Source organism: Cornus florida, unplaced genomic scaffold, assembly GCF_030987335.1.
Source record: "Cornus florida cultivar Cherokee Brave unplaced genomic scaffold, ASM3098733v1 CherokeeBrave_3.0.0_Hap2_Chr08, whole genome shotgun sequence".
NCBI classification, from domain to species: Eukaryota; Viridiplantae; Streptophyta; class Magnoliopsida; order Cornales; family Cornaceae; genus Cornus; species Cornus florida.
In genome coordinates, this window is record NW_026775578.1 from 36832819 (window position 1) to 36846149 (window position 13331).

A 13331-nucleotide genomic window follows, 5' to 3' on the forward strand; every position below is an offset into this window, starting at 1 on the left:
GAATGAGCTATTACGGAGCAAGATTCAATCTACAATGATTGTACTAAGATCTCTAATCATTTCCGTAATTTTTGAAATCAAACTTAAAAGAGAAAACCCTAAATTAATTCATCCAAATCAACTTGATATTTCCTTGTCAAATAAATTAAAGGGCTGTTTGGTTAGATAGAAATAAATACTAAAAAGTAAAAATGAAAGAAAGTTAAGTGAAGGAAATAAAAATATATATATAGGGTTCATTTGGTTATCATGAAAAGTTTTTAAAAAAATATTGAGGAAAATTTCATTTCATTATTTGAATAGCATAAAAGTTAATTGAAAATATTATGTTTTACTTAAATTGTTCATATCTTTAGTAAATATGACAATTGGTCCAAATAAATTTATGCACATATTTTTTTTCTTTTTTTAAGATATAAAAGCAATATAATACATATATTTGTAGAACAATTAAGAGATATAAACTATGATACTATTTTTATCAAAAGTTATGCATAAATACATTTTGTTTTAGAAAGTAAAAAGGTTAGTATAATTAAAATTTCAAACATTTTTCTTAAGGAAGCAATTATTAAATTTTTTTTTTGGTGTTTGTTTTTAAGGGAAATTTTGTGGGAAAGTGACGTGATTATGAAAAGTTATTTATTTATTTTTTTTAATTCTCAAATTTTTTCATTTCTTGCTATTCAAACTAAAAAGTTTCAAAATTTTCCATTTCTTCTCCTTTCCATCATTCTAACCAAACCAAACCTAAATTTTTTTTTTTGTTTTCATATTTATTGTCCTCCTTGTTATAATAAGGGTTATTCCTGCCAAGATTGTTTCTCTTACCCGCATGCGAACTTCGAGTCACAATGTAACAATTTTACTAAAGGTCTATTTAGTTAGAAAGAAATTAATGGTGAAAAGTGAAAACAGAAAAAAAATAAAGTGAAATAAAATAAAATTAAGTTGTAGTTTAGTTGGCATGAAACTGAAAAGAAAGCAATTTAGTTATCAAAATTCTCCTTGTAATTTTAAATGAAAACTTAAAAATCCAAATCAACCCTTAAAATAAATAATAATAATAAAAAAGTAAAATAATTGTTGTGCTTGGCTGCTTTTCACTACTGGCAATTGCTTTTGGCAATATAGTGAAGTTATTGGTCTGATAAAAAGAAGAAAAAAAATGTTATTGGTCTGTCTTTGTGGCCACAACAACCGTCAAGGGACTAACAAACCACCCCCACCAAAAGAAGAAAAAATTATGTAGTGTTTCAATTTGGTAGTTTCTAAAATTATATCTTTATTTTCTCTTCTACTATTTAAATTCTTTAATAAAAAAAGTCAAAATTTTCTATTGAAACTTTTTAACTTTTTCATTTTAAAATTCTCTCATTTTTATTTTTCTACTTCTACTCTTAAATTTTTTTTTTTTTTTTTTTTTTTTTTAACGTGCATATTTAAATAATTTTTTATTCTTTGTCTATTTAATTTTATAGTTGTTATATTATATATAATATATATATACACTCCATATTGTTTTTTTTTTTTTGTGGGTAGCGTGTCCCCTCACTTGGAATTCTGTCTCCAAGAGCAGACAAAGAAAAAAGAGATAAAGAAACAGGAAAAGAGAAAAGAGACTTGGAATATATATATATATATATATAAAGAGAAGATTAAGTTGTTGTTGGACTCCAGATATTTGAGTCCCATAAAAAACAATGCATTTGTTTGAAAATCTTATACTCCTATCTTAGTAAATTATTTTTCCGTTGTAGGGATGTTTCGTATTAATTATATATTTTTAAAATTTAAAACAAAACAAAATTATTACTTCATAATAACTCTTTTAAATTTTTTTTAAAATTAAAATTTAATAATATATATTTAAAATTAAAAAGGAGAACGATTATTTTTTTAAAAATAATGCATTAACTCCTTTTACTTGGCCGCAAGTCTAAAAAAAAAAATAAATAAAAATAAAAATCATTAGTTACAAACATAAATGAAACAAGAGGGTGAAAAAAACAGAAACAAGAGACATTTTATATAAATATTTGTTTCTCTCTCTAGGTTTTGATACCCCTTGAATAATTTTCGTTTCGCGCGTAGTTTGGGAGAGCAGGCGTTGGTTAACTTGGTTCACTATCAGAGAAGAAGATGGCACTGAAAGCACCAATTACAGGGTTAGGCATGGCTTCAACACCCTCTGCTCCATTACAGGTCCCCTCTTCTAACAGGCTCGTCATCCTCAGGGCACAACCTCTCAGAACATGTTTCTTTGGTAATGGAGGTACGGATTCATAGTTTGTGTATATGTGCTCATACCCTTTTCAATTCTCACTGTATTTCATTCTGGGTTACATACAATTTTCATTTTTTGATGATCAATAAGCGGTGATATGTTATTATTTTTGTATCTATATCGTGAATTCAATTTAAAAATAGAAAATGAGTGTTTCAGTTTGCAAGTAACCACTTTGTGTGTAATATTTTTAAAGGTTAGGTCCCCCTCCCCCGAGTCCCGAGTACCCTGTCTAGGTTGTAATGACTTATTATGTAGAAATGATTTTGGCTTGTTCATCAATTTAGCTGTATAGTGTATACTACAGAAGATTTGGAGATTAAATAAAAAAAAAATTATAAGATATCAATTGATAAATAAAAGTCTTCATTTTTTTTTGAAGACGAGTGTTCTACAAATCAATTACTTTAAATTGATTTCACACCGTTGGAGAAATCTTCTCGCGCAACAAGTTGTGGGGGTTGGCTATAAGCATTTAATTGTTAGAACCTAGATGAACCTTAAGTGTCAAACTAACTAAGTGGAACTGCATAACATGTCATTAGTTTTTTGCAAGGTTACTGTAATTTTGTCCGAGTTCGCTTTTTCTGCTCTGGATCAATGGTGTCCTTCAAATTCTAGCTGCTAAATATCTGATTGGTTTACTTTCGCACCATCTCGTAAAACCTTTGAAAGATACTTTGCCAATTATGTGTATTACATTGATGATGCTTTGGTTGATTGGTATTGCCATATGGGATATGGTATTTTCCTTTTAACAAACAAAAAATCATTCACTAACTGATGGGTTTTTTGGTTTTTCATTAACTTGGAGGAGTTGTTGCTCAATGATTTTTAACATGACCATCATTTTGACCCTCAGAATCACATGAGAAACCGTTATATGAACAGAGAAGGAGGTTGAATCACGGTTATCCTCAGTATGCATGTTAGTTATTGTGATACCCCTGATTTCGGAACACGGATTGATCAAGTCCGCGCACAAAATCAAGAGGATATCAAAACAATTTAAGTATTTAACAAGCACAGAATACAAAGATGAATAATAAAGAATAAATAAACCGCTGAAGAAAACTAATAAATAAATATTACTTAATGATTCTCTAACAATTACAATTCGGAAATCCCATAACTAAGGACCCCTTAAAACATTATCCAATAATCCAATACTATTTAAAAGTACACAAGATAAATAGACGAATGACAGTCTCCCAGCTGCGGATCCTCAACCTCGAGACTGGAACCTCTAATAACCTGAAAAATAAATCGTGGGTTAAACCCTACGAGCAAGTTCACTCTACCAGGCCTCTGAAAACCAATAAGCAGATCATCTCTGATCAAAACCAAACCTAATAAAGTTTTAACTTTAATAAAGCACGATATACATGTCTATATATAATTATATATACTATACTAATCACATCCATTAATAAGTTTATTAAATTTCCATACCTATTAAATAATTATTAAAATAATATTCATACCTAGACCAATCTACCATTTCATTTTATAAAAACTCCTTTGACCTTAATCCCATCCTAGTCAGTTGTTTAATCATTTAAACAACAAATTATAATAAAAGAAATACTCTATTTAATCCCAACCCGATAATGATTTTAATTGTTTAAATCACATATCCAAAATCCAAGTTTTGACAAATCATCCACGTCTTCCCCAATATTATTTTATTAATGTAAAATAATACACTAACCAGTAAGTACTAAACTATTCTCATTTAAGAATATCTAACCCTAATCCAATCCATACATACAACAACCATAGATGATATTTTAATCATCTAACACATAACAACGTAATTATGCTTTGGCAAATCAACCATGCCATTGTAAATATTTTTATTTATATATTGGCAATTCAACCATGCCTCCATAAGTATATTTATTTATACATTGGCAATTCAACCATGCCTCCGTGTATGTATATTTATACATTGGCAATTCAACCATGCCTCCACAGGTATATTTATTCATACATTTAATTAGCAATTCATCCATGTTTTCCATATATGTATTCTATTCATACAAATATTTAGGTAATATATTTAATCATTTGACAATTCATCCATGCCCACACTTTAACCATGAATTAACTTTAAAATTAACAATACGCTAAATCATACATAGCCATCACATGCATATTATACGCATATCATTAATTTAACAACCAGCCTATTAAGATATGCCAAATAAGAATGATAATATTAATCATCTTAAATGATTTATATATATATATATACCTACACATATGTTATTTAATGTATATATGTGTTTAACACCTTCTTTAATAATCCTTGATTATTTAAAATCAATATACATACATATATATATATATATATGTTCATCCTTCCATACAACTCATAGACAAATTAAACTATATATACACATATATAAATAATTATATATATATATATATATATATATATATATATATATATATACACACTTCCTTCCATAAAAAATTATTAATTTATTATATTTACACAAATTAGTGCAACTAAATATGTCAGAAATAGTTTCCTTTAAATACTCCATATTGGTTTAAATAGTTTTCCGACGCTTTCTCACTAAAACATAAATATCTCCTAGTAGGATGGGAATCTGATAATGAAATTGGTACCATTGGAAAGAAGACGAAAAATCCTTGAATTTGAGCTCAAGAATGACCCAATTTCGATTTAAAATGACTAAGTTATGACCGTTTTAATTTCTAGTGTCGAATTAGGCCAACATAGTTTCCCACGCACGCCCACGTGCTTACTATGTACTTGCACGCGCTGGATTCAAGCCTCCTTGTGTGCTAGTATTGGCTAAGCTCTTTCAGCTACCGTGAGCTCACCACACTGAATCCATCACTTCCTTTATGCCGCATCCAATGGTCATAAATGAGTGCGCAAATGAACACGCTCACACTAGATTATTTTCTATTAACTATAATAGATCTGAGGTCCAGATCAGCGAGTGCACCATCTTCTCATGGTCTGCAATACACCAAATAATCCCATAGTTGACCAGACCACTTCTATGGTCCAGATACACATGCGCACCAAAGTTTTATGCGCCGCGATGCACCATATCAATTCACATAAGTTTAATTAATCAAATGGCCCTAATTGGCGTATACACCCTATTATCCTACACCGCGCCGCACTGGATCAATTCTTTATTGTGCCGCCGCTCCACATGCGCCAGTTACCTAGTATATATATATATATATATATATATATATATATATAATTATTTTCCTAACAAATAATAGGAAAATAAATCCTAATAAATTCCTAAAAATATCAGAAAAATTCCAGAAAATTACAGAACAATTCTAGAAAATAAAGAAACCATAATTAACTCTCTTGGGTCACAAATCCACCTATAGATTGATTTTAAAATTTACATAACACCTATATATATCAATTAAAATCCAATAATCTAAAAATCAAATATAATAGTTTATACTTTTTAATTATTCTGATCTAACCATAATTTTTAAACAAATAAATTTAATTAAAGCCTTGATACTCAAGGTGAAATCCTTATGAGTTCTAAGAGGAAAGTTAGAGAAAACTGGCCTGAAGGTTTCGAAACGAAACCGACGCTTTAAGCTTTAATTATCTCTTCCAATTCCGACGTCCTCCTTTTCAGATCCGACCTCCTCCCTGTCAGCCCTTCTTCTTCCTCTCTCTCTGTCTGTTTTATTTTTCTAACGTGTAAAACCTTTAACCCTAAAGCCTTATGTGTATTTTTATACACTTTAAATTCCAAATCCTATTCCAACTAGTATAATGAATTAAAATAATAATCTTTAAATAATTTATATCCATAAACATATATATATATATAAATATATATTCCTTCCATAATTAACTCATTAGTTAATTAAATCATATATACTTATAAATATCAATAAATATATATCTATATATATATCTTTCCATAACAATTATTAATTAATTATATATATATATATATATATATATATATATATATATATATATAATTGATACAATAGTGATCATTTAAATAATTAAATAACCACGGACCTTCATTAATTAACCCAATAAGGTTTCATACAAGCCCAAGACCACATCTTTTGGTCCAACTTTCCTTAAGCCCAATCCAATTAATTTAAATAAATAAGATAATTAATTAAATACAGAAATTAAAATAACTAATTACATGAAGCACATAAACAAACAAGAATTTACAACTAAGTCATATAATACCAATAAAATCAACACACCAATAATTCAATCAATAATCAACCACACAAACCATCAATCATCATACATAATCACGAAATATAACTTAATTAAAATAAGATAATTAATCTAGCACTCAATAAAATAAAATAAATCATTAAAAAATAAAATAAAATAATTAATCCTAATTAATAAATCTTTTAAAATTATCAGGGTATTACAGTTATTCAGTTATCAGGATCATAATGTTGTAAGATAGGGAACAACTTGGAAATCTGTATATCTTCTTTATTGCTGTTTTCATTTTATGCTTTGTTACAATGATATCTAATTCCTGAATCAAAAGATTTCTCTCTCTTAATTTTATGCTTCAATGACTTCTTTTAGAATTCATTCATTTTTCTTGCAATGGCAGTTCAAAAAGTCGCAGGAATTCAATTAGCTCATTTCAATAGAACCAAATGCAATTATCATGGTTGGGGTGCTCTTGGTACTCGGATGAACCAATTTGATCGATTTTCTAGAATTATCAAGGTTATCTGAATGTTAGATGTTTTTATTTTCAGTGTGGCACTTACAGATTCAATTTCTCTGACATGGTTTTGTCTCTTATTTTTCCTCTCATAAGCTAGTCATATGCAAATGCAATTATAATCTCATTTAAAGATCCAGAGAAGATCTTAGAACAGTCCGTGCTGGAAATGAATGATGATTTAACAAAGATGCGTCAAGCTACAGCAAGAGTATGCCAAATTTTCATCTGATATATTTTTTCCTCCTCTAGATACAAACAAGTCTCTATATGTTTGTTCTCCTATTTATTAGGTGTTATTACTACTCTGTCCATGGCAAATTAGAAAATAAAAATGTTGAAACTGTTGCTGCATGAAGAGATAAAAAGATGGAGGAGATGGAAGTGTTTTTTTTTTTTTTTTTTTCCCTTCCTTTTTACATCTATCCCTTTTTCTGAAGGTTCTCGCATCACAAAAGCAGTTGGAAAACAAATATAAAGCTGCACAGCAAGCTTCTGAAGATTGGTAATATTCTAAGGAACATTTTATTATTGCATTAAAAAAATTGCTCCCTGGAGCTGTTGAACCCATTATTTAGATTATGACAGGTACCGAAAAGCACAACTTGCCCTTGGGAAGGGGGAGGAGGATCTTGCCTGTGAAGCACTTAAACGGCGTAAATCTTTTGTAAATGTTTTGTGGTAAGTATGTATAAAGGTTCATCAAGCTTGCAAGAGAATTTATATGAAGTTGTGGATCTTAAATATGTTAAAATATTTGGCAAGTTCACATGATACACCATCCTATTTGTTATAGATTCTCCTATTTTTCTAATTCTTCTTCAGGCGACTAAGTTTATGAAACTGACAACGCTAAAAAAACATGTTTTTATTTTTTCTATGGTCCATAATGACTAACTTTAGTATGTGTTGAATGTTATATATTATTTCGCAGTTTGTTGAGGCTAAATGATAAAAAGTGTTGTTATGTCGATAATGATGTAGTAACAAGAACCTTGCCTCGGCCAGATTTTTTTATAATTTTATTATTTCAATTCCAGCGGTTGATGATTGTTTTTTTTTTTTTTTTTTTTTTTCCCAGGAATTTTCATGGATCCCATGCTTAGCATTTTCAATTAGTGGGATCAAAATATGTAGATAGAAGTTGAGAACAATTTCTAAACGTGCTTCTGTGTGAGATTTTTAATAGTGGTAGTCTTATATAGATCATGGAATGAGATCAGGAATGTGGTATACCACCTTTCCTAAAATTAGTATAATAGTGGTAGTCTTATATAAGATCATATATATATATATATATATATATATATATTTGGGTAAATTATAGATCATATGGTTGACACAAGTTAGGATACCTTTAAATGTGAGACTGGTTTTCTTCTACATGAGATGATTAGAAACACATTATTAAATGTAGTTGTTCATATAGATTTAGAAATTTGTTATTTTGGAATTAATTGAAAACAAATTACTTAGTGCCTTGTAATTTAAATGCAGTTATACTATCCTTAAATCTTTAATGTTTCTTCTTATAAAGAGGCAAACTAAGGGAGAAATAGGTTCTTACCATGCTGTATTGCTGTGAAACGTTGTGTTCCTAAACAGAAATTTGTTAATGAAACTGACCCTTCAGGGTGTCAATTTTTAGTTTTACCAGTTGTGTCTGATTTATGGAAGGAATTCTATTGTGCTATATGTGTCACATTGTAATTGCTTCTTAGGTGTGTACATTCTAATGCATATTATGTTAATGAAAACTGTGAAGATGCTCAAGAACAAAAACTGCTGACACAAACTGATCTCCTCTGACATCCAATTCATGGCCTTTTGATATACCCATTTGGGTCCAACTTTGGTTAGTATTTTTGGGTTCCCTCATATATAATATTATATATATATATATATTGGAAGCGGTATTGAACTTGCAGGTTTCCATTATGAGATTTTGATGCTTGTGTTTGATGTTCTGTGGATTAATATCATACTAGATTGTTCTTAATGGGATAAGGTAATGAAATGAAATAGTACAGAGACACTGGTATCAGGCTGAGTTTTCTCTTAACCTGCTTTACTTAATTTGTACTATTTTACAGGATAATGCAAATGCTTTGAAGGCTCAACTCGTTCAGCAGAAGGGTATTGTTAATAGTCTTGTCTCCAATACACGGGTGGGTTTCTATTCCCTGTCACCACATTACACAACTACCCTAATGATTATGCACCGTCCATTAATGTTTAAAGTTTTCTGGATGGTTAGTGTTTGATTTTGGTCACTTGGAGTCTCCATTAGTACAATCATTAGATGAAATTTCATGTGCTTTTTTGCTTACCAAATATTTTTCTTAACATTAATGATGGATGACCAACGAAAGCCTAGCACACTTGGTGTTTGACTATTCTATTTTTCTTTTGACAGCATTTGGAAAGTAAGATACTGGAGGCAAGGTCAAAGACAGATACTTTGAAAGCACGTGCACAGTCTGCAAAGTTGGTGCTTAGTCTTCAATTATTTACTTTCAGTTATCCTGCTTGCATAATAGTTTATTTCATTGTAATCATTACTTAATGCTAATTTTTCTTTAGGACTGCATTCAAGTTGACCGAGATGTTGGGGAATGTGTTTACAAACAGTGCTCTTTCTGCTTTTGAAAAGATGGAGGAAAAAGATTTTTCGCTAGGCCTAATGCACCTTTTTTTTTTTTCCTTGGTTAAGGATAAACAAGTGAATTTCGACTTACATTAAGCCCATACCATTTTGCCTTGGTTATGGATAAACTGACAAGACACATACAAGATGAGATTCCATGGTATATGTTATTGCCGGTGATATTGTTTTAGTTGATGAGACTAGAGAAGGAGTTAATGCCAAATTGGAGGTTTGGAGAGAAGCTTTAGAACTAAAAGAGGGTTTAAGATAAGTAGGGAAAAAATTACCTGAATATGTGGAGTGTAACTTTAGTAAATTTTTGAAATACAAATGAGGATGTAGTGAGGATTGAGAATCAAGAGGTACATAAAAGTGAACATTTTCGCTATTTAGGCTCAATTATTCATAATGAAGTAGAAATTGGAGATGACCTTAATCATAAAATCAAGACAGAATGGGTTAAATGGAAGAGTGCATCTAGTATATTGTGTGATAGGCATATCCCCGTACGATTGAAAGGAAGTTGTATCAATCAACTATTTGACCAGCCATACTTTATGGCACATAATGGTGGGCTGTTAGGAAACAACATATGCATAAAGTGAGTGGCATTTATGCGAATGTTGAGATGGATGTGTGATAAGACTAGAAATGATAGAAATAGAAATTATCACATTTGAGAGATGTTTGGGGTAGCACAAATAGGAGATACAATGAGAGAAAATTGGTTAAAATGGTTTGGACATGTGCAAAGAAGACCTTTAAGTGCACCAGTTAGGAAAAGCGACATAGTCTACATTAACGGTAATACTGGGAAAGAGGAAGACCAAAATTACTATGGGCAGAGTTAGTAAAGATGGATATGATACCAATTGAATTGACTAAAGCTATGACCTTTGTTAGCAGATATGATAGCCACGATTTATGGAATGACTTACCGTATTAGTAGAGATTTGATTATGCTATAGAATATGTCATATAATATGCTATATAATATGCTATATAATATGCTGTGATTTGATTTAATTTCCTTTCTTGTAATATGAGCATGTGCTCTTTTTATCGATAAATACTAGAGTTGTGAATGAGTGATTATCTCATTCAAACCTTTTACATATTTCTCTTATCTTTCTTTTATATTGTAGTTCTACTTGGTATCAGAGCCAAGGTGGTTCGACTGCAATGAAGGCATTGCAAGTTCGGCACTACCCATTCGGAAATGGTCTAAGGTGACATCGCTCATCCGAGAGGTGTCGGGTAAACAGGGTCGTCCGATCTCAATGAGAGTGTTGCGAGTTTGGCACCACCCATCCAGAAATGGTCTGAGGAGACATAGTTGTTTCTTTTTATAGTTTGAGGAGACGTTGTTGATTCTTTCATTTACATTGTTTAAAAATATGTATGAAGGGGAATGGTCTGAGGAGACATTGTTGATTCTTCCATCTACATGTTTTAAACATGTGTATGAAGGGAAATGGTCTGAGGAGACATTGTTGGTTGTTTACGGTCTGAGGAGACATGATTGGTTGTTTACGGTCTGAGGAGACATTGTTAATTGTTTATGGTCTGAGGAGACATTTTTGATTTGTTGATTGACACTTTATCTGAGAGAAAATCATCTCTAGTCAGATTTTCACTCCATTTGTCACAAGCTCTCAGCAGCTTGCAGACATTCTTACAAAAGGTGTCAGCAAGATTGTGTTTGAGAACGCATTGTTCAAGTTGGGCGTTTCAGATATCCACGCACCAACTTGGGGGAGAGTGTTAACAGATATGATAGCCACGATTTATGGAATGACTTACCGTATTAGCAGAGATTTGATTATGTTATAGAATATGCCATAGAATATGCTGTGATTTGATTTAGATTTGATTTAATTTCCTTTCTTGTAATACAAGCCTGTGCTCTTTTTATCTATAAATACTAGAGCTGTGAATGAGTGATTATCTCATTCAAACCTTTTACATATTTCTCGTATCTTTCTTCTATATTGTATTTCTACTGCCTTAAATAAAGTGGAATGGAAACATAGGATTCATGTAGCCGATCCCAAGTAATTGGAAAAAAGGCTCGGTGGCGGTTGTTGTTGTTGGTGTTGCATCACATGCTATGGAAGACCAAATGTCGGGTAGTAAATTCAATGATGATTGTTAGGGCCATGTACGTACTAATGTCTTCAAAGTCATATATATGCTATTAGAACTACATCTAAATCACTGCGTTTACCGCTATTATAGGATTTTGAAAACATCTGTATACTTTTAAGAAGAAACATGTTTGAAAAAAACTGATTTTGAAAATAAGAGAACTCGATGGAAATATTCAATTTAATATATACTCAGCTTCCAAGCTTGAGAACACGGGATCAATTCCAATGGTAGTCACTTTACTCAAATAATGTCTAGCTTAGGTTTATCATCAGTCCCTCTCTCAACGCCATCTATTAACAGGGATCAAACTGGCTAATGGGATTTGGACTGCTCAAAATGTAGGCTGACACGTAAATGTAGGAGAGATTTGAAAGAGAATGACATGCTTGAAATCTGAGGTAGTGAAGTTTTTCACCCTACCATAGTTTTTGGTTCCTTCACACAGCTCTTTCATGAGTTTCCTGTAAAAAAAAGAAGTAGAAGAGCTCATGCATTCAAAATGTGATCTCTCCCCTTGAATAATAAAGTCACAGGGCAGCAAAATGTAATACTGAATTTATCTTTGGAAAAGAAATTAGGTCCTTCCAGGATGCCCTGCTCCAGCCATTTAAATCCTACATGTCACAGGAAAATAGCAAGGTAGGAAGCCTGAATAGACTTAATATATTCTGCATCCGGGGTTTAGGGCAAACCTGTTTTTTTTCTTCTTAGTTGGTACACACACACATGCCTCCACGGAAGCTCGAACCCCTAACTTTCCTTTGGAAAGTAGGAGCCTAGTACCGCTAGGCCACTGGCCTGTTGGTGCAAACCTGTTCCATAGGCAGCTGAGACTGACTGTACTGAAATTTCCAACAAATGCCAAGCTGATGGACTCTAATAAATATTTTTATGCTTACCAATCGAAACATGTCATGTTGATCATGTACTTTACTAATACTAAATTATCCTTCGTGCTAATCAAAGAAAAAATTCCTACTAATGAATGTATGCTAATTTTTCATATAAAATATTTTACGAAACAGCTGCTGACAGATGAACAATTGTTAACATTTTCTTATTCTGAACTCTTTAACCTAGCAAAATAGTTGGGTTTGACAAAGACACCTTTAGATATACTTCAAGTTGTATACTATGTTGGGGACACTATTTAGCCTCCCTTGCCAACTCCTATTGGCCCATTCTTGATAACAATTCACCTATATTTTCCTGCATCATTGATCATGGTGGTAGTGGCTTACACAAATTTTGATTTTCATTTCCTTGTAGTTTTGGCCATGGAGTCGCAAGCCGAGGCACTTAATCAGCTAACAACTGACAATCTTGAAGGAAGGGTAGCATTTTTCACTTCTTCGGTTCATCATATTCATATTTTGTGTTTTCTCACTAATGTTTAAGAATCAGCATGCAAATCGACTTTTATAGAAGGGGTCAGGTTCCTTGTGAAAATAGATGAACAAGTGGAAGTAAGTTGCTAAAATTTCTCTTTTTGATGCGT

The 13331-nt window shown here is 31.3% G+C and overlaps 1 protein-coding gene and 1 long non-coding RNA gene across 2 annotated transcripts; both read left to right on the plus strand.

Moving 5' to 3' along the window:
- Positions 1 to 1920: 1920 nt before the first annotated feature.
- On the plus strand, positions 1921 to 7735 carry LOC132271314 (membrane-associated protein VIPP1, chloroplastic-like). The gene is made up of 5 exons (XM_059772659.1): positions 1921 to 2275; positions 6919 to 7037; positions 7136 to 7246; positions 7476 to 7540; positions 7624 to 7735. Exons 1-5 carry the CDS (start codon positions 2143 to 2145, stop codon positions 7718 to 7720), a joined length of 525 nt encoding a protein of 174 aa, XP_059628642.1. The 5' UTR covers positions 1921 to 2142; the 3' UTR covers positions 7721 to 7735.
- A 1072-nt stretch (positions 7736 to 8807) lies between these two features.
- On the plus strand, positions 8808 to 13331 carry LOC132271316 (uncharacterized). The gene is made up of 4 exons (XR_009469704.1): positions 8808 to 8890; positions 9129 to 9203; positions 9452 to 9522; positions 13103 to 13331. It is a non-coding gene; the product is annotated as an uncharacterized LOC132271316 (long non-coding RNA).